Here is a 20133-nt window from a genome sequence, read left to right as displayed (position 1 = left end):
ATCTTTTAAAAAAAATTATTTTATTTTTATTTGGAAAGCAGAATTACAGAGAAAGAGTGGGAGATCTTCCGGCCACTGGTTCACTCACTCCCCGAGTGGCTGTAATAACCTGGGCTGGGCCAGGCTGAGGCCAGGAGCGGGCCTCCCACAGGGTGCAGGGACCTGGGCACTTGCCGGCACATTAGCTGGGAGCTGGACTGGATCTCAGGCTGGCATCCATATGGGATAGCAGCATTGCGGTGGAAGCTTTGTCCACAGTGCTGCAGCGCCAGCTCCGCTGTGTCTGAATCCTAAAGGGCTCACACATCACGACTGGGGCTGTACTTTGAGGTGTCCTCAGTGTTCCTGTTTGGTACTAGCTCTGACACAGCGGGCCTCCCTCTCTGTTTCAGGTGACTGCTGGGGACATCCAGGAGCACATAACTTCATTTCTTCCCTTTTAAAAGAAAGTCAAATTCCTAATCAGACAGGCTGGCGCTTCAGAAACCCAACAGGACCTTTGCTGAGGTTTCGTTTAAATGTGTCTTATGGAGAAAGTTTCCGTGATCAAAATCCGTCATCATTTGCAGTCTTAGAAAAGCCTGCCAGTTGGAGATCCAGACCCTTTTTTCTTGATTTCACAGAAAAAAAAAGCAAAAAACAAAAAAAACCCCCAGAGATTGTTGTTAGAGTTTCTCTTCAAAATTTAGTCCTCCTAGGCGCATCTGAAGGGGCACTGGGGCCGGGGGTTCACCATTTCACAGGGGTGTGTGGAGGGCTGGGTGTTACAAGAGTGGGATATGTTTGAATTGCAGAGAGCAGTTGTGAAACAAATGAATGTTCTTGAACATGTGTGTGTGTTTACTTTAGTAACCTAAAACCATCTCCCTGGGCTCTTAAAAAATATGTTTTCTGTTTGAGAGGTAGGCAGGCAGGCAGGGATAGAGCTCCAGTTTGCTGCTTCCCTCCCTGAATGACTGCTTTGATGAGGCACCAGGTGGCAGCTAGGAACCAGGGGCTCAATCCGGGTTTCCCACATGCGTGGCAGGAACCCCGTCACTGGAGCCAGCACCTCCGTGTCGCAGCCGCGACTGTGGCAGCAGGAAGCTGGCCAGCTGTTAGAGCTGGGTACTGTGACCAAACGGTGTGTTAACTGCCAGGCCACGTGGTGCCCCTGCCTGCCCCCACACTGAACTTTGGTGATTGTGTTTCCTTTTGTTAGCTTCTCAAACAGACCTTTGTCACATGGCAGTGAAATATTTCAGCCATCCACTTACTTTTCTCAACGTAGGATATCCTTCTGTAATCCTGTAGCCAGCTTTCACGTTAGAAGCCCTTGTCAGCTGCTGGGTGCTAGCTCGGGTGAAACGTCCTAGGGGCCCACGGGGGCCCCCTGGAGACCAGAAGGAAGCTGTAACCCTCATCTGTACCAGCTGCTTTAGGTCTAATCTCCAAGTGGAAACAAGAAAATCATCTCTCGCACCATTGTTTTTCTTTGTTGTGTCACAACAGGAATAATGATTTAAAAAGAAGACAGGAGGTGGGCTGCAGGATGACGTCCGCTTTGCCCTGGAAGGCTGGTGTTTGCGTGACTTAGAGGTGCAGGAGTCAGCTCACTGATGGTGCTCTCAGCCACCGTGTGTGTGTGTGTGTGTGTGTGTGTGAGAGAGAGAGAGAGAGAGAGAGAGACTGTGTGGCATGGTGCGCCAGTGGCACTAGATGTTCCTCGTGTCCTCCTGGAAGCCACTTCTAAGCCACTGCGCATCTGAGTCCCTTAATGAAAACATGTGTTGCTTCCCTGCTGAGATTCGGCAAGGCAGTGGAATTAGTTGAGTGTGTTGCCTGTCTGTGGCTCACCGGCATTAGAGAGAGCTGCCTACCACATGACAGGGCAGGCAGGCCTGCGGGAGGCTCACTGCTGTCCTGGTCCTGCGTAGTCAGACGAGAGAGGTCTAACCAGCATGCAGGCTGTATTTATTTTATCCCTGAAACAATCGCAAATATTTTTTTAAGCTTTATTTTTTATTGGAAAGGTGGATTTACAAAGAGAGGGAGAGACAGATCTCCCATTTTCTGGTTCACTCACCAAATGGTCACAGTAGCTGCAACTGAACTGATCTGAAGCCAGGAGCTTCGTCTGGGTCTCCCACGCGGGTGCAGGGTCCCAAGGCTTTGGGCCATCCTTTGCTGCTTCCCCAGGCCACAAGCAGGGAGCTGGATGGGAACTGGAGCAGCCGGGACATGAACGTGTGCCCATATGGGATGCCAGTGTTTGCAAGTAGAGGATTAGTTAATTGAGCCATCATGCCAGCTCTAGCAATCTAAAATATTTTTGATTAAGAGAACCGTGTGACTTAGGCTTGGGGTGTTTTCAGGTTCTTTGAAATCATGATACCAGTACTCCCTTGCTGAAAGGGTTACGGATCTGGGAAACAAATCTGCTGTTGGGTTTCTGACCCCGAGAAGCCAGGGTTAACGCATACAGACTAACACGGTGGGCCCGGCACGGTAGCCTAGTGGCTAAAGTCCTCGCCTTGCACACAGCAGGATCCAATATGGTCACTCCGCTTCCTATCCCAGCAGCTCCACTTCCCATCCAGCTCCCTGCTTGTGGCCTGGGAAAGCAGTTGAGGACAGACCAAAGCCTTGGGACCCTGTACCAGCGTGGGAGACCCGGAAGAGGCTCCTGGCTCCTGGCTTTGGATCAGCGCAGCACTGGCCATTGTGGTCACTTGGGGAGTGAATCATTGGATGGAAGATCTTCCTCACTCTATATCTGACTTTCCAATAAAAATAAAGAAGTACTGGGAAGCCCTGACAGTAGGACAGGAAATCAGGATTGAACTGAAGAGCGGTTGAAAGCAGCTGAGATAAAAGGAAGCAGGTCTGCATTTGTAACTGGGTGGTAAGGGAAATTTTAAGATCTTAGCTTTTTTTTTTTTTGGGCCCGGCGGCGTGGCCTAGTGGCTAAAGTCCTCGCCTTGAAAGCCCCAGGATCCCATATGGGCGCCGGTTCTAATCCCGGCAGCTCCACTTCCCATCCAGCTCCCTGCTTGTGGCCTGAGAAAGCAGTCGAGGACGGCCCAATGCATTGGGACCCTGCACCCGCGTGGGAGACCTGGAAGAGGTTCCAGGTTCCCGGCATCGGATCGGCGCGCACCGGCCCGTTGCGGCTCACTTGGGGAGTGAATCATCGGATGGAAGATCTTCCTCTCTGCCTCTCCTCCTCTCTGTATATCTGACTTTGTAATAAAAATAAATTAATCTTTAAAAAAAAATCTTAGCTTTTTTTTGTGCATAAATGCTACAAATATTACAGCGCAAGATCTATGAATATTGACTTTTTTTTAAAAAGATTTATTTATTTTTGTTAGAAAGGCAAATATACAGAGAGGAGAGACAGAGAGGTAGGTTCACACCCCAAGCGGCCGTAATGGCTGGAACTAAGCCAATCCAAAACCAGGAGCCAGGAGCTTGTTCTGGGTCTCCCACGCTGGTGCAAGGTCCCCAAGGCTTTGGGCCGTCCTTAACAGCTTTCCCAGGCCACAAGCATGGAGCTGGATGGTAAGCGGGGCCGTCGGCATTAGAACTGGCATCCATATGGGATCCCATCACGTTCAAGGCGAGGACTTTAGCCACTATGCTATTGCGCCAGGCCTGGATATTGAAGTTTTTAATAGCGATGGAGTAACTAAAAATCCTGTTCATTTCAGTGGCAACTCCCTGAATGGTAACCACGCAGACTAGGAGAAATAAATTATAAGAATGTTGAAAAACATTCCTTTGTGATAGTTCCTGATGGAGAAAGAACTAACTAAAGGCTACTGCAAGTTCATTGTTTTGAGTACACAGTAATTACTGTAACAGCTCCACGCATGTGAAAATGGGCCAAGCGTGGGTTTTGAAAACTACACGTTCATGAGGTGAGGACTCATCCATCACTCACCTAGGTTTGTGGACCTGAAGCCTGGGACCTGTATGCTGGGAGCACCAGGTTTGGAAATCCAGCTGCTAGTTAAAAAGGACTTTTATTTTCTTTACTGCTAATTTTCAGACCACTTAAAGTTCTGAGATGTCCTCTTTGTCGTTTTTCCTGCCCAGGAGTGATGTAGATTTAGGTAATGCTGTTTTAGGGTCTGTACATATTTATCAAATGGAAACGTCATGTTATTTCCAGAAGCAGGTTATTCATTTGTTGGAGATTTCTTTGGAAATCTCTCCTTGGCCTGCATGGCTCAGTCATTTGTGTTGTAATGGCGCCACCTTGTGGGATCTTCGGATATTGCTGTTCACAACTTGTAAAACCCTGGCTTGTTGCACATCACAGACCTGCAGATAATTTTTGTCTTTATGTTGTATCAAGTAGGCATCATCAGCGTGGAGCAGAGGTTTGTAGAATGCCTTAGTCTCCCGCGGCTTGTGTAACCCAGAACTTATAGCAATGACAGCAGTTTAACACGTGTGAGTAGAGACCTGCATATAGCATTTCTGCTGGCTAATCAGCAAGGTCATTTTGTACTTTTTCCCTTACAGTTCCCAGAGCCTGTTTCTGATGTGAAATAGACAGAGGTCATTCTTTAAAAAAGAAAACTGTATCTAAGCGGTTTTCATTTTAAGTCCACTTTAGTAAGCAGTAATTACGGATTTAGCTTTCTCTGCACCTTGCACCAAGGGAAACTGCACTGAAGTCTTATTACCCAGAAAAATAGTATTCTGCCTGCTTGAAGCTCCCTTTAGCAAGAAAGCCTGTGTCGAATCCATATGTCACCCTGGTGTGCAGGATGAGTGGCAGGGTGGTTTAGTCCCCTTCCAGCCTAGAGTATCTCATCCACTTGAATGTAGTCTGTTTTTTTTTAAAAGATTTATTATTTTTATTGTAAAGGCAGATATATAAAGAGGAGAGACAGAGAGGAAGATCTTCCATCTGATGATTCACTCCTCAAGTGGCCGCAACGGCTGGAGCTGAGCTAATCCAAAGCCAGGAGCCTCTTCCGGGTCTCCCATGCGGGTGCAGGGTCCCAAGGCTTTGGGCCGTCCTCTACTGCTTTCCCAGGCCACAAGCAGGGAGCTGGATAGGAAGTGGAGCTGCCGGGATTAGAACTGGTGCCCATATGGGATCCTGGGTGTGCAAGGAGAGGACCTTAACCACTACGCCATCGCGCCGGGCCCCGAATATAGTCTGTTTAAGGCTGGAAACCCTGAACATTAGAGCTGTCATTTGTTAAAATGTTTTTGACACATGTTCTTTCATTTTAAGGATCAAACTTCTAATCATTTTTAAGTAGACTTGATTTTTAGAAGACAGCCAAATTGAGAGAATAAAGTGGGCAATTGAGCTGATTAGTGTTTGACACCAGAACTGCAGTGTGGCCAGGTAATTAGGCTGATTGGGGCGTAATCTCACAAAGGAATTGAGAAGAGGAGCTTCTGAAACATTTTTGAGTAATTTCGATGTCAAGGGAGAAAAGGACATACATTCTTGGAAATATTGTTTTGAAAATGGCTTTCTTCAGGGATGGAAGATTTGTTTATTTAAAACCCGCTTCCCCCCTTTCTGGGAACATTCTTTCTACCCTCTCTGGTTTTCTTTTCTTTTCTTTTTTTTTTTTTTTGTTTTTGTTTTTAATTCTTGTTTTCTTTTTAAATGACAAGTTCAAAATGCACAGAAAAGAGTAATGACAAAGTCAGGGCAGGAATTGATCCTTGCATCCCACAGCAGAGGACCTAGGTTTGATCCCTAGCCTGCCTCAGGCAACTGGTCCCCTGCCACACACGTGGGAGACCTGGATTGAGTCCCTGGTTCCCAGTTTCATCACTGGCCTTACCCTGGCCAATGCTGTCATCTGGGGAGTGAAATCAGTGGCTGGGAGCTCTTCTTATCTGCCTCTTACATAAATAAATTTAAAAAAAATGTACACAGTGGATAAGTATGTACATTCCCCCCGTTGGCTCAACAATGACTATTTTTCTTCATGTGATTCCTCTCTTCTGTCATCCTCTGTCTTAATTTTTTGGTGCGTTTTGTGGCGAGCCCATTGACTTCAGCGATCTGACCGTGACAGTTTGCCTCTGAAAGCAGCGGGGTGCAACCCACCCCACCAAAGAAAGGGAACAGCTGGCAGTCGCTGCGACCCTCTCGCCTCCTCTGTTTCTTTCAGGATGTGTTCCACATGGTGGTGGAAGTACCACGCTGGTCTAACGCAAAAATGGAGGTAACGTGTATTCCCCCTCCTTCCCTGCTACCCGGCCCCGACCCGACCCCAGCCCCAGCCTCCATCTGCATGATTCTCTGAGCTCTGGCTGAATCCTCCCCGCCACCATCACTCTTGGTATATGTGCCTCGAGCTTGCCCTGTGCACACCGTGTCCCTACCGCTGTCCCTGACCTTTCCAAAGCTCAGCTTTGCCGGTTTCTTCCCCAAGGTCTTCCCTTCCATCCCTGACTCCCCAGGCACCTCAGCCACAGACAGCCTCATTGGAATTTCCATTGTGTTTTGCTCATTTCCTTCTGATGACATCTCACAGTTATCTTTTTATTATGGGCAAATTATCAGAGTTTTATTAGCAACCATATTGTACATGTCACAGGCATTCAAATGTTTGAATAATACTAAATGCTTTCAAGGGAAGCTGGTCATTTGTTTTGTCCCCTTCTTTCTCAGGTGTTAGGTTTATCCAGCAAGTTGTAGTTTCTGCTCTGAAATGAGTAACTTCTTTTCCCCTACCTCAAATAGGCTTTCCCTTTCCTGGATGACTGCAGAGACAAATCTAGATCAAGTTATGTCAGGGCTAAAATATCGTGGAAGTAGAATTAGGGGCCCTGCATGTTGTAAGTCATTCCCTTAGATCCTTCAGTGAGTGGGATTTCACCTGAAAACCTACAGTGACTTAAAATTTTATTTCAGATAGCTACCAAGGACCCTTTAAATCCAATTAAACAAGATGTGAAGAAAGGAAAACTCCGATATGTGGCCAACTTGTTCCCTTACAAGGGATATATCTGGAACTACGGTGCCATCCCTCAGGTATGTTTCCCTGGATTGCTGAGAATGTAGATTTTTAGTTTACTAAACATTAACTTCCTGCTGTTAGTAAAAAAGAGAGAGAGATTTATATGCCTTCAGAGCTCATCTTGAGAAGCTTACTTTCAAGATAAACTGAAAGCAGAGTTCCTCCAGTGTTGAATCAGAGCATGTTCCTTCCTGCTGTGCACTGGTTATATGTGAATTCTGTTGAATGCCTGCTCTGCGGAGCGGAGCCGGTCTATGCAGTCCCAAGCATGCCTGATGGTTGGATCTGGCAGGCTGGGTCTCAGCACCCTGAAGCCACTTGGCTGCCCTCTCGCTCATGGAAGCATTGGCGTCTCCTTCCCCAGACACTCTGCCTATTGACTGTGACAATTGAGGCACAGGCCTATTCTCGCCCGGACTCTCTTGCTTTAGGCCATCTCTTGTGGCGCAGTGGGGAGGGCACTTGCTTCCCGACCACTGTTGAGGAGCTGCCTCTGTGTCATGTGCCATTTAACCCACAGCACAGGAACAGCGTGAGGTGGGTTCTGATCCACAGAGTTATGGAACAAAGGGGCGGACTCATCGGATTGTTCTGTAATCCCAGATTCACTTGTCTGCCTTGATGGGAGCTCTTCACCTTGTGCTCAGATCAATTAGGGTTTGGCCTCATTGGGGCCTCCTGGGAGAGCCTTGCTGAAGTGCTGCCCTTCCCATGGGCTGTCCTTGATGGTCTCAGCATTACTGCTGCCTGTGTCGGCTGGATTGACTTTACCCTCCTCTCTTTCTGCCTGCTGTCTTTCTGCCCACTCACTAGGCAAACAGATCCAAGTCCTCTGTCCTCCCTGGTGGTGAAGAGCACCAGCCACAGCTGAGTTTTACGCTAGCTTCCTGGCAAGCACAGGTTTCTGTTCCTTTTGGAGATGCCCTGCAAGGACTCTGGCTTGCAGTTTAGCGAGGAAAGAAGGCCAGTCATTGAAGGCTTCAGAAAGTCTGTATGGATCTTCTCTCCTGGCTCCTGGCTGTTTTCCTGTTTTGCCTGTCTTGACTCTTTTTTGGAAATGTGTTATAGAGAAAATCTGAGGGACTGGTGTGGTGGCAGCATCTCATATGGGACCAGTTCATGTCCTGGCTGCTTCACTTCTGATCCAGCTCCCTGCTTATGGCCTGGGGAAGTGGAGGGGCCCAAGGCCCTAAACCATCCTCTTCTGCTTTCCTAGGCCACTAGCAGGGAGATGATCAGAAGAGGAACAGCTGCGATCCAAACTGGCACCTATAAAGAACATTTAAAACGAGAGAAAAAATAACTGAAAGTTTGTATTTTCACAGAAAGACTTATGGGCTATTATCTGTTAATGTTAATATGACCCATTGGGTCAGCAGCATGGAGGGATAGGAATCAGAAGCTTTAAGCCTTGTACTTCTTTTTTTTTTTAGACTTGGGAAGACCCAGGACATAATGATAAACATACCGGCTGTTGTGGCGACAATGACCCAATTGATGTGTGTGAAATTGGAAGTAAGGTAATGAGACCTGTTGTTTCTCTTCAATGTTGAAATTATATAAATGAAATATACCAAATTTGTATTTCAAAAACTAGTGTAAATATGTGAATATTACTGAAATGGGCACAGTGTCTCTTTAGATCACAAATGGGAAGCTTCTACCCCATTCTACTCAATTATGTGTGTTAACTTGTACATTTACACCTAGTCAGGAAAGTGTGCACTAGGAGCAGGCGTGTTCTGTGTTGCTTTAGCAGGCCGAGTCTGTGGGTGCACCGGGGTGCCGGAGGGACGTTCATCTCTGTGCAGAGCAGACCTTGCCTGGTGTGTGGAGTGGTCAGTGAGCTGACCCAAGCCAAGTAGCCGCCCATGCTGGACCCTTATGCAAGGGCTTCTCAAGCAGGCAGGGTTACTTTACGATTCTGATTGGGGCAGTGATAGGGGGTGAATGTTTGGCCTAGTGGTTAAGGTCCCTCTTGGGATGCTCACATTCCCTGTAGGAGTGCGTGCCTGTGCACTTATATAGGTTTGAGTCTCAGCTCTGCTCCCAGTTCTAGCTCCCTGAGAGATAGCACAAGATAGCTCAAGTGTTTGAACCCATCACCTGTGTGGGAGACCTAGCTCACAGTCCCAGTTCCCACCTACTATTTGGTGGAGCCTTAACCTTTGTGAGTATTTGGGAAGGGAACCAGCAGATGGAGAAGCTCATGTCTATCTCTGTCCCTCCACATTTATGATCTCTCTAAGGCTCAGGGAAATAGTAAACAACAAAAACACGAAGTTGTTCTTCTGGGTGTAGATGTTTGGTGTGGTGGTTTAAGCATCCCAGGCTGTTCTGGTTGTGTTTCTACTTCTGGTTCCTGCTGGTGCACTCCCTGGAAAGCAGCACATGATACCTCATTATGTGAAAGGTCGAGTTAGAGGGAGACGTGTATACACACAGATCTGCCATCCATCTGTTCATTCCCCAGTTGGCTGTGACAGCTAGGGCTGGGCCAGGTCAAAGCCAGATGCCTAGAACTCCGTGTGTGTGTGGAAGGGCCCAAAAACTCCAAGGACTTGGACCATCTTCTACAACTTTCCCAGCTCTGTTAACAGGAAGCTGGATTGGAAGTGGAACAGCTGAGATTCTTACCAAAGTCTCTATGGGATGCCAGCATGGTATAGGGACTTCACCTAGTCAAAGATTCTATTTATTTGCTTATTTAGTTGAGAGGCAGAAAGATAGCACTCATTGCCGACTTATTTCCTAAATCCCCAAATGACCAGAGTTGGGCCAGGCTCAATCTCCCACGTGAGTGGCAGAATACAAGTACGTAGGCTGTCACCTATTGTCTCTGAGTGCATTAGCAGGAAGCTGGGTAGGACGTGCGCCCCGTCAGTCTGACATGGATGCAGGTATCCGACATAGCATCTTGAAGACTACACCAATGTCCTGCCCCATAAGTAAAATTATAAGTCGTGTTGTATAAGTTGCCTAATTCAGTGTCCTCTATAAAATAGAAGGTAGAGAAAGAGCATTAAGCAATGTCTTTGACACAGATTGTAGTATACCATAGTGTCTAGCACATCAGAGATAGTTTGGGGTAATTAATGTTTCTTATACTATGTTGCTGATTTTCCTATAACTTTTGAGAAAATAGGGCCTATAAGACCCATTTTCAACCTTAGCAACACTTAGTGGAGCACTTCTCTGTCCAGCTGTCACAAGCTTGCCTAGAGGAGGAGTCTTCAGGTAAGTTGTTAGAACCTTGGCACCCTCCTGCGGAGCTTGCATTATCTGTCAAGTAAAGCTTTCCTTCCAGAGTTTCATTCCGTTGATTGTCCTGTGATTGTTGACTCTCAGGTGTGTGCAAGAGGTGAAATCATCAAGGTCAAAGTTCTGGGCATATTGGCTATGATCGATGAAGGAGAGACTGACTGGAAAGTCATTGCTATTAATGTGGACGATCCTGATGCGGCCAATTACAACGGTAAGGAAATCTGCAGAGTCCACAGTGTGGGGTACCTGCAGACTTAACCTGTGCTGGCAAAATTGCAAGCCGTGCCATCTAACCATGGCAGCCTGGAGCAGCGGGCCCTGGGGCAGCAGTGACCCTGACCAGGGCGCACTATCAGATATGTGTTTTACCTGGATTTTCTTCCATTCTGCAGACTGCTGCTTTCATTTTCTCTTGAAGCATATCCCTTAAAGTACGTAAGCTTTTAACTTTTTTAATGCTTGTTTTCATTTGAAAGGCAGAGTTACAGAAACAGAAAGAGATCTTCCATCCACTGGTTTACTCCCCAGATGGCTGTGATGGCCAGAGCTGACCCAGTCCAAAGTCAGGAGCATCTTCCTGGCCTCCCACATGACTGGCAGCATCCCAAGCACTTGGGCCATCGTCCTCCGCTTTCCCAGTTAGCAGGAAACTGAATTGCAAGTGGAGCCAGTTCAGGACTTGAACCTGTGCTCATATGGGATGCTGGTGTGCAGGTTGAGGCCTAGCCTGTCATGGTGCCAGCCCCTATTTTTTTTTTTATTTGTTTTGATGAAGTCCAATTCCTTGTTTTTTTTTTCCTGTTCTGTATGCTTGTGATGCTATATCTGACACTGTTGCCTAATCCAAGATCATGGAGATTTAAACTTGTGTTTCCTACTAAGAGGTTTGTAAACTGAGCTTAGATACTAAAGTCTTCATCTGTTTTGAGTTGATTTTTGTATAGGATGTGAAGCAGGGGTCTGGTTCATTCTTTTGCAGGTGGAGATCTAGTTTTCCTAGTACCGTTTTTTTTCTCTCATTGCATTATCCAAGCATTCTTGTTGGAAATTGGCCACAAGTATATGGGTGTGGCCTACTGCTGTAATCTAAGTATCCAAAGTCCTTTTTTCAAGAAAAGGATGTGTATATGGTGTGACTCGGTGTCTAATGTAGCATTGATTCTTGAAATTGATTTTACTTCCAGCTCATGATCTAATCCATGTACCTATTATTGAATTAATCTGCTCTTTCCTGTCTTGGCAGTCGCACCAGGCCAGCGTCTGTATCTTGCCTTTTCCCAGCCTCTAGCGGCACCCACCTTCTTTGGTTTGTGGTCTGTGCTGATCTTAGACTCCGCAGTGGCAGGCTGAGTTCTGATCCCACACCTTCGAGCTGGCTTTCCTGTCACAGCTGTTCTAACTCTAGCTTGGCCTTCCTTTGCCACACAAGTACTTTCTGGTTATGTTGAACCAAGCCAGATAGCCCAGGATAATCTGTAAGGTTAAGGTCAGTTAATTAGCCACCTGAAGTTCATCTGCAACCTTCATCTGCTGGTCAATAGACATAATGTATTCACCAGTCTGGGACTTACAACATGGACACCTGAGTGAGTGGGTTGACAGTGTGGACACGATGCTGAATAAGTGATACTCGTATTTATCAAAACTTTCAACTTTATAGTAGCAAAATAATGTCTGCATCCAAAGTTGTCTGCCTCTTGATCCCTGAAACTTATAAGTATATGTCACCTTATGTGACCAGTGGACTTTCAGACACAGTAAGATTGTGAGCTTTGAGTTGGGAAGAGTGTTCTGGGGTCCCTGAGAGCAGAGCTCCTTTCCCAGCTGTGATCAGAGAGATGGGAAGGGAGGAGGAAGATTGGAGGGGTGCAATGCTGCTGGCCAACAGGTGGTGAGTGGTGGCACCAGCCAGACAGTAGGCAACCCCCAAAAGCTGTCAGAGCAAAGAGACAGTCTCCCCTTGGAGCCTTTGGAGAGGAGCACAGCCCTGCTGGCACCTTGGTTTTAGGCTGGTGGACCCACAGAACCTCACAGGTGGGTGCCAAGTCGGCCTGGTTTTGAGCCACTCAGTGTTGGTTATAGCGGCCACAGATTGCTAATGTAGCATAGAGGGAAACCTTAACATGCAAATTTTCAAAATCATATGAAAGATTAATTCTGGAATAGATTGCAGACTCCACCAAAGAATCTTTAGCTGAGTAACAAATTTGTGAAATAGCTTTGCCATAGGGGATGAGGAGGAAAGGTGCTGATCCAACTTTAGAGATAGATAGAACGGGTAACAGGGGATAGCAGTATGTTTTATCCTGAGACAGGCACAGATGGGGACTCAGAGAAATATAATGGATACAACATGGATTAGGACATGCATGTGCACGTCTCTGCTCTGTCAGTAAAGGGTATGGGAGACCCAGAACTGGCTTTCTAGAATCAGTCAACAGTGAAAAGGAACCTTGGCTCCTTGGAGAAATGACCAATTCTAGGGCCAAGGCAAGGACAGATGGGAGGAGCCTGGAGCATATTGCAATAGAAGTCAAGGAGTGCCTTGGCCCAGTCAAGTGTTGGGAGTGAATACCTGGGCAAACAGGTGGACTATGTCAGCCAGTGGATTCTGGAGAGATTTCATTGTGCTTGGAGTGGCAAGATCGGCAGCATACAGAACTGTTGAACTATCGAAACCACTTGGCCAAATCATGCCCTCAGAGCATGCCCCAAATGGGGAAGGCTGGGTGTAGCTTCTCGCTTTATCTCAGCCCCATCTTCCCCCCAGATCCAGGAAGGAAGAGAATGTCTAAATAATGGTCTAACCCACTTTCCTCTAGCCTTTGACCCTTCACACCCAACTATGTAAAAATTATCAAAAACAAAATAAAAAAAAAAAATTATAGGCAAAAAAAAAAAAAGAAGAAGAAGAAGTGCCTTGGAGGAATAATGAGGGTCTGTGAAAGGCACACACAGCTGCGAGCTCCCATGGCAAAGGCCAGAACAGCCCTGGGTTAAAACTGAGAGCTTGAAACAAATGCCCCTGAGTCCTTGTGCATGTAGACAGATGATTGAATGCATAAACACATGGAGAAAATAACCAAGTCTCTCAGGCAGAAGAATTTCCAAGTTGTTGTTGATGTTGATGCTGTCCCTTTGAGGGGTGGCATGTCATTCATGGTGATTTCATTCCACAGTGAGTAGTAGGGAAGGGGGTGAAGGTTAAAGAGAAATATGGGAAACACAGCCTCCATTGGGGATGTGGGTGGGTCAAGGTCACCATTACCAGTGGAGTCATCTTGGGAGTATGTGCCCTCCAAATGTGTGTGAACTCATGGGAAAAGGACTGGGAGGATGCCAGCCCTGTGTGGCAGGACAGCGAGGAGGAGGAGAAACCTTCCCTGTGTGGCAGACTCTGTGCGTTGTTTAAACTTTGTGTGGCAAGTGTGGGTTCATGTCATTTGTTAACTACTTGGTGGCAGAGCTCTCTGACTGATCACTGGGGACCCTTGTACTCAAGAACATTCTAGAAGGCATGCCTGTCACCAATTCAGTACTGGTGTGCTAGTGTGTTATTTTCATGTAGTAGAATCATCTGATGACTTGAAAACAGATACATCTGAATGCCCCGTTCTGTGGGGCAAGTGTTAGGTTGCTTTCTCTAGATGCTAGCTGAAGTCAGTGTCCTCACTACAGCTAACCCCGCCCGTAACTCCCCCACTTGCTTGTCCTGATTGTACCTTTTGTGATAAACCGGTTGTACTACAGTAAGCCTGTAAAATAGTTTCTTGAGTTCTGGAACCTTTCCAGTCTGTGCTGGAACCTGAGGAGAGGAACATGGGAACCCTGATGTCGTTGGTCAGATGGGAAGTACAGGAGGCCTGGGGCTTATGACTGGCATGTGAAGCAGGGCACTCTGCTGGGACAAGGACTGAGTGCTTGGCTGCTCCTCCTGGGTTACATGCAGGTTAGCAGGAGCTACATCACTTTTATGATATTGAGCTTGGCAACTGTTGATGGCTGTACATAAACTTTTTTTGCCAGCAGGGTAACCTTGCATGTGCTGGGATCACATATGGGCTCTGATTCATTTCCCAGCTGCTCCACTTCCTATCCAGTTCCCTGCTTGTGGCCTGCGAAAGCAGGAGAAGATGGCCCAAAGCCTTGGGACCCTGCATTCACTTGGGAGACCCAGAAGAAGCTCTTGGCTCCTGGCTTTGGATTGACTCAGCTCTAACTGTTGCAGCCACTTGGGAAGTGAGCCAGCATACTGTAGATCTTTGTCTTTCCTTCTCTCTGTAAATCTGACTTCCCAATAAAAATAAATCTTTAAAAAATGAATAAATAAATAAAATTAGAAGTTTTATTTAAAAAGTAGAATGACCTGGAGTTAGGGAGAAATGGATAGCTTCTGCCCATTGATTTACCCCCCAGATGGTTGCAACAGGCAGATCCGGGCCAGGCTGAAGCCAGGAGCTACATGCTGCCCTCCCATGTGGGTGACAGGGACCCGAGGACTTGGACCTTCCATGGCTGCCTTCCCAGAGGCTGTCACAGGAAGCCGGGTCAGAAGCAGAATAACTGAGATTGGAACCCCCCACTCGGACATGGATGGTGGTGTCGTCATCAAGGCTTCACCTGCTCCACCACAGCGTGGGCTCCTGCACAGAAATTAAAGGTTTTAAACTCACTTTCTGTTACTCAGAACTGGAGCACTGTGGAAGAACAGCACAGTTTCATCATGTTTAATAGGGAGTGTCACAAATTCTCTTACCCTTCAGTATGCGATTGGAGTGGAGCCCTCCAAAGCAGCAGTGTCAACCTGACTTTGAGCATCTTCCCCCGTCTCGTAGGAGTTACCAAGACCTGTCCAGCTGGTTCTTTCATTATGTGGCCCCCAATCATCTCTCCTTTCTCTTACCTGATAGCAGTTACTATCTCCTCTGGTCTTTTAGAATTTATAGTAAGAACTACCTTAAGACATTAGGTGATTGCCTTTTAATGTGTATGGATTCTTGGTTTAACAAAGTGGTTAGCAGTCACGCTATATGGAGTTTTAAGATTTTAAAAAATTTGTTTTCATTTCTATTTTGAAAGGCACAAACACCTAAGTGGAGTTTTCCATCTGCTAGTTCATTCCCCCGAGTGCCCACAATAACCATGACTGGGCCAGAACAAAAGCGTGGGACTGTCGGTCTCTCACATGGCTGATGGGGTCGAAGCTTGAGCTATCTCCTGCTGCCTTCCAGAGTCTGCATTAGCAGAACACTGGATGGGAGGCAGAGTAGCTGAAAGTGGCACAGTGCACTCAGGTTTGGGATGTGCACTCCCAGAGCAGCGTAACCACTGCATCACACACGCCAGACCCTGCATTGAGCTTTCGATAACCCAACCCACAGTTTGTTCAATTTCTGTTGACTATATAATGACCATTCATCCTGCAATATGTTTGTCTTGCTCTTAGATATTAATGATGTCAAACGGCTGAAACCTGGCTACCTGGAAGCTACTGTGGACTGGTTTAGAAGGTACAAGGTTCCTGATGGAAAACCAGAAAATGAATTTGCTTTCAATGCAGAATTTAAAGATAAGGTAATGTGTTATTCAGAATTACAGCTTCAGGGCCTATTTCTGCTGAGACATGATATTTAACCATATTGCTTTTGTCTGAAGATTTGTAAAACCAGGGCCCAGCATGATAGCCTAGTGGCTAAATCCTGGCCTTGCATCCTCCAGGATCCCACATGGATGCCAGTTTGTGTCCTGGTTGCTCCATGTCCCTTCCAGCTTCCTGGGAAAGCAGTGGATGATGGCCCAAAACCTTGGGACCCTGCACCCACATGGAGACCCAGAAGAGGCTCCTGGCTCCTGGCTTCAGATCAGCTTAGCTCCGGCTGTTGTGGCCATTTGGGGAGTGAACCAGCAGATAGAAGATCTTTCTCACTATATCGCCTTTTCTCTGTAAATCTGTCTTGCCAATAAAAATAAATAAATCTTTAAAGAAAGGAGGATTTATAAAACCAAAGCTTAAAGGCCCAAGATAGTAGTGATGTTACTCATTTAAATGTTATTTTCCATTTTAAAAAGCAATGTTTGTTTATTTTATTGGAAAGGCAGAGTTACACAGAGAGAGGAGAGATGAAAGAAAAATCTATCCACTGGCTCACTCCAAGTGGTCTCAATGGGCCAAGGTTGGGCCAGACTGAAGCCAAGAGCCTGGAAACTCCATCAGGGTTTCCCACGCGTGTTGCAGGAACCCAAGCACTTGGACCATCTTCCACTGCTTTCCCAGGAGCATTAATAGGGAGCTGGATTGGAAGTGGAACAGTTAAGATTCAAACTGGTACTCATAGTAGTACCAGTACTATGAAAGTACTGAAAGTAGTTTATAAGAGGCAAAATGTTAAGTGTTGGGAAAACAGAATGTCTTTCTATTGTTGTAATGCTTATCTCTTCTAATTATAGGACTTTGCAGTTGATATTATTAAAAGCACTCATGACTATTGGAAAGCTCTAGTGACTAAGAAGACGGATGGAAAGGGAATTAGCTGGTAAGTGTTCCCTTTTTCTTATGTTTCATTTTAACTGTAATGGCTAGAACTAGGCCAGACCAGAGCCAGTTAGCCAGGAGCTTCCTCTGGGTCTCTCAGGTGGGCTCAGGGGTCCAAGCACTTGGGTGTTCTTTCCCAGGCACACAGAGACTTTCCTCTCTGTCTCTCCTCCTGTCTGTATATCTGACTTTCCAATAAAAAATAAAATAAATCTTTAAAAGGAATGAAACATGATCAAGAAAAAATGAAATTGTAAGATCAATTTTGAGGTACAAAGAATTTTGAAATTCATGTGTCTGGAAAAATGCAAAGTCATGTACAGGCATATTACTAAAAAGCTATGAGTCAATTTCAAATTTTATTATTATTACCTTTTTTTTTTAGGAATTTATTTTTATTGGAAAGGTAGATATATAGAGAGAGAGGAGGAGAGAAAGAACATCTTCTTTGTCTGCTTTGACTCCCCACGTGGCCGTAATGGCCAGAGCTGGCCCAGAACGCCACTGGGGCCCCAACACTTGGTCCATCTTCCACTGCTTTTCTAGGTCTGTTAGCAGAGAGCCAGATCAGAGCAGGGATATCCCCTACTTTCACTTGATTTAAAAGGCAGAGAGTCGGGGAGGGATCTTCTTCCATTTGTCACTTCCCACATTCCTGCAGCCACTGGGGATGGGCCAGTCCGTGTCTTCGTTGTGGGCATCAGGAACCCGAGCCCTTGAGCCACCACCTGCCTCCTCCCAAGGTGCACACTGGTAGGAAAAGCTGGGGAATGGAGCAGCCACAGCTCCAACCAGGCACTCTCGTCCTGCTTTGTGAGACATTATATTTGCCAGGAATGTGGTGTCAGAGGTTTTACCTACACTGATTGGAACTGAGTTTTTTGGGTTTGTTTCATTTTTTCTGGTTAGGAAAAAAATAGGTTTCTTATGTGAATATCAATCTGCGTTTCTCTGCTATTGAAAGGTGAAAATGAAAATGTGTTCAATCTCAGATTCTTAAATCTGTACTTGATAAGATATTTGGATAAAATTGACCACAAGAATAGCTGTACCTTGCCCACATAAATCATTAGAATATTTAATATAGATGAGAAAGTTTTCAGTTAAACCACACTTGAATGTCATCTGGCCCACTATCTCCACCTTATTTTGTAACAAAGAGGTGTTGTTTTTATGGTCTCATCTTACACCTACTTTTGTTTTATTTAACAGCATGAATACGACAGTGTCCGAAAGCCCCTTCAAGTGTGATCCTGATGCAGCCAAAGCCATCGTGGACGCTGTATGTGCCCATTGCCTTTAGAGAGAAAATACCTGTGGGCTAAGGCTAAATGGGGATAGGCAATCCTTTCAACAACTAGCTGAGCACTGCCTGTATGCTCATGGCCCTGTAAAGTGTTAAAATTAGAACCCAGAGCACAACAAGAAGATGTTTGAGGGAGAATCTGAGGGCAGTTGGGCAGCAAAATCAAAGTGATTCCAGAATGTTCCAGGTAACGCAAGTGCCTGTTGTCTTGCAGAGGCCATTTTTCAAAGAACCAGTGGACATTGACTTGGTTTGGTCACAGCAAGGATTGAAGAGTTGGTGATAACGTACAACACTAGGAAGGACTGGGAGTAAGGGAGTTCAGTCATCCATCATAGGAAGAACTTTCTGTACTGTTTTTAATTGTTTGATTTGGGTTATAAGAGAATAAATTAGGTCATAAATTATTTACATTTGCAACAGTAAATAAGGAAAACAAAAGAAAATGAGGTCTTTACGGCCTTGTCAATGGCAGTATAAGGGGAAAGGACAGTCTGACACTGACACATGGAAATTCATTTTTGTTTATCGATGAACCCTGGCAAAGTTGGAAGGCAAAAATCAGTGGTTAACTGCCATCATAAATTTCAACGAGAACTTTCTGTTCATTACCTGTGTTTGTATGTATAAAAGTCCGTTCTCTTTCAGAAACATACACTCTGTGCCAGAGACTTAAGAAGACTGAATTTGTTAGCCACTCGTAGCAGTAGAGTGACCTTCACAGGGTTCTCATGTGACATTTAGAACCTAAAATTGGGAGAGCTGGTGTTTAGAGTCTTTAAAATGTTTGTCATTTTTACTTTTATGCTTTTTTTTTTTCTCCTCTAGAATTAGACTAATAAATTTTTATGTTTTATTTTAGTTACCACCACCATGTGAATCTGCTTGCACAGTACCAACAGATGGTAAGATCTGCATTCTGTAAATAAAGCATAAAGTCTCTTTATATCTTATTCTAATAATTTATATTTTACTTTTAATTGACAAATAATTGTAGTTACGGGGTACAATGTGGAGTGATAAAATTGGGCTGCTTGATTAAATCCATTTCATGCTTTTTGTGTGTGTAGAAAGCATTTCATGCTTTTTGGAGTGCACGCCTCAGTTTTGACATGTACAGTGCATTGTTATTTAGTGTTGCGTGCATTGGCTCCCTGAAGCCTGTCCCCGTTCCCTAACGGCGACACTGTGCCCATTGACCAGCATGGGTGCCCTTCCTGCCCCGGCCCCTGGCAGCCAGCATTCTGCACTCTACTTCTGTGAGTTCTGCTTGCTCAGATCCCACGTGTAAGCGAGATCCAGCAGCATTTGCAGTTTAGGCCTGACTGACTGCGCTGAGCATCATGTCCTCCAGGTGCTTCTGCATACTTATCCTCACACCACACACATACGGGGAGAAAGAGAAGGAGACAATTGAGTAGCTTGTAGGAAGGATGGGCTGCTGAACAGCTGCCATGTTTAGTGCCACTCTGTCACCGTGGTTTCTGGGCATTGACCCCCAGAGTTGCCCTGAGTCCCACGTAGCTGCCTGTGAGCCCTAAGGGGGCTGGGCTCCACATCCCTATCTGGCCATGGTGTGCTTCGCCCAGAAAGCAGCCTTCTTGCCCATTACGTGTTAGAATTCTCCTATTGTGGGTAATGTTGATGCTGAATAGGAATTCTAATTTGTTCTTCTTTTCTCTGAATACAGTGGACAAGTGGTTCCATCACCAGAAAAACTAAATCAGTTTCTCTGGAGCGCAAGCTGATGTTACCACAGCCTTTTCACCTGAAAACCTCAGATGCAAATGTAGTAACTCTTCAAAGGCCTGGATTTACAGAACTCATCTCACTAAAGCAACATCTGCCATGACCCGGCCAAGGCTCTCGGAATATTACTTGTCTCAAAGCATTGTTCACGTCTCATCTAAGATAACTTACCCGCTTATATAATAGCAAAGGTGATTTGGAAGTCATTTGTGAACAGTTGTGCAAGAGGAACACATACTGGATGTATATGTTGACTGTGTATGAGGAAATAAAATTATTTTGCTGAAACCCGA

The 20133-nt window shown here is 45.8% G+C and overlaps 1 protein-coding gene across 1 annotated transcript in view; it reads left to right on the top strand.

The window, feature by feature from the left end:
• PPA1 (inorganic pyrophosphatase 1) overlaps positions 1-20133 on the top strand; it is a 28758-nt gene extending 8625 nt beyond the window's left edge. Inside the window, exons 3-11 of the mRNA XM_004583450.3 lie at positions 6138-6191; positions 6884-7003; positions 8423-8509; positions 10338-10464; positions 15700-15827; positions 16701-16786; positions 17998-18067; positions 18954-18996; positions 19782-20133. Coding sequence (XP_004583507.2) covers positions 6138-6191; positions 6884-7003; positions 8423-8509; positions 10338-10464; positions 15700-15827; positions 16701-16786; positions 17998-18067; positions 18954-18996; positions 19782-19813 — 747 coding nt within the window. The 3' untranslated portion in view covers positions 19814-20133. The remainder of the gene's footprint in view (positions 1-6137; positions 6192-6883; positions 7004-8422; positions 8510-10337; positions 10465-15699; positions 15828-16700; positions 16787-17997; positions 18068-18953; positions 18997-19781) is intronic.

The sequence above is a fragment of the Ochotona princeps genome, chromosome 13 (assembly GCF_030435755.1).
Source record: "Ochotona princeps isolate mOchPri1 chromosome 13, mOchPri1.hap1, whole genome shotgun sequence".
NCBI lineage: Eukaryota > Metazoa > Chordata > Mammalia > Lagomorpha > Ochotonidae > Ochotona > Ochotona princeps.
The sequence above is the reverse complement of the archived record's forward strand: the minus strand, read 5'-3'. Positions and strand labels throughout refer to the sequence as shown.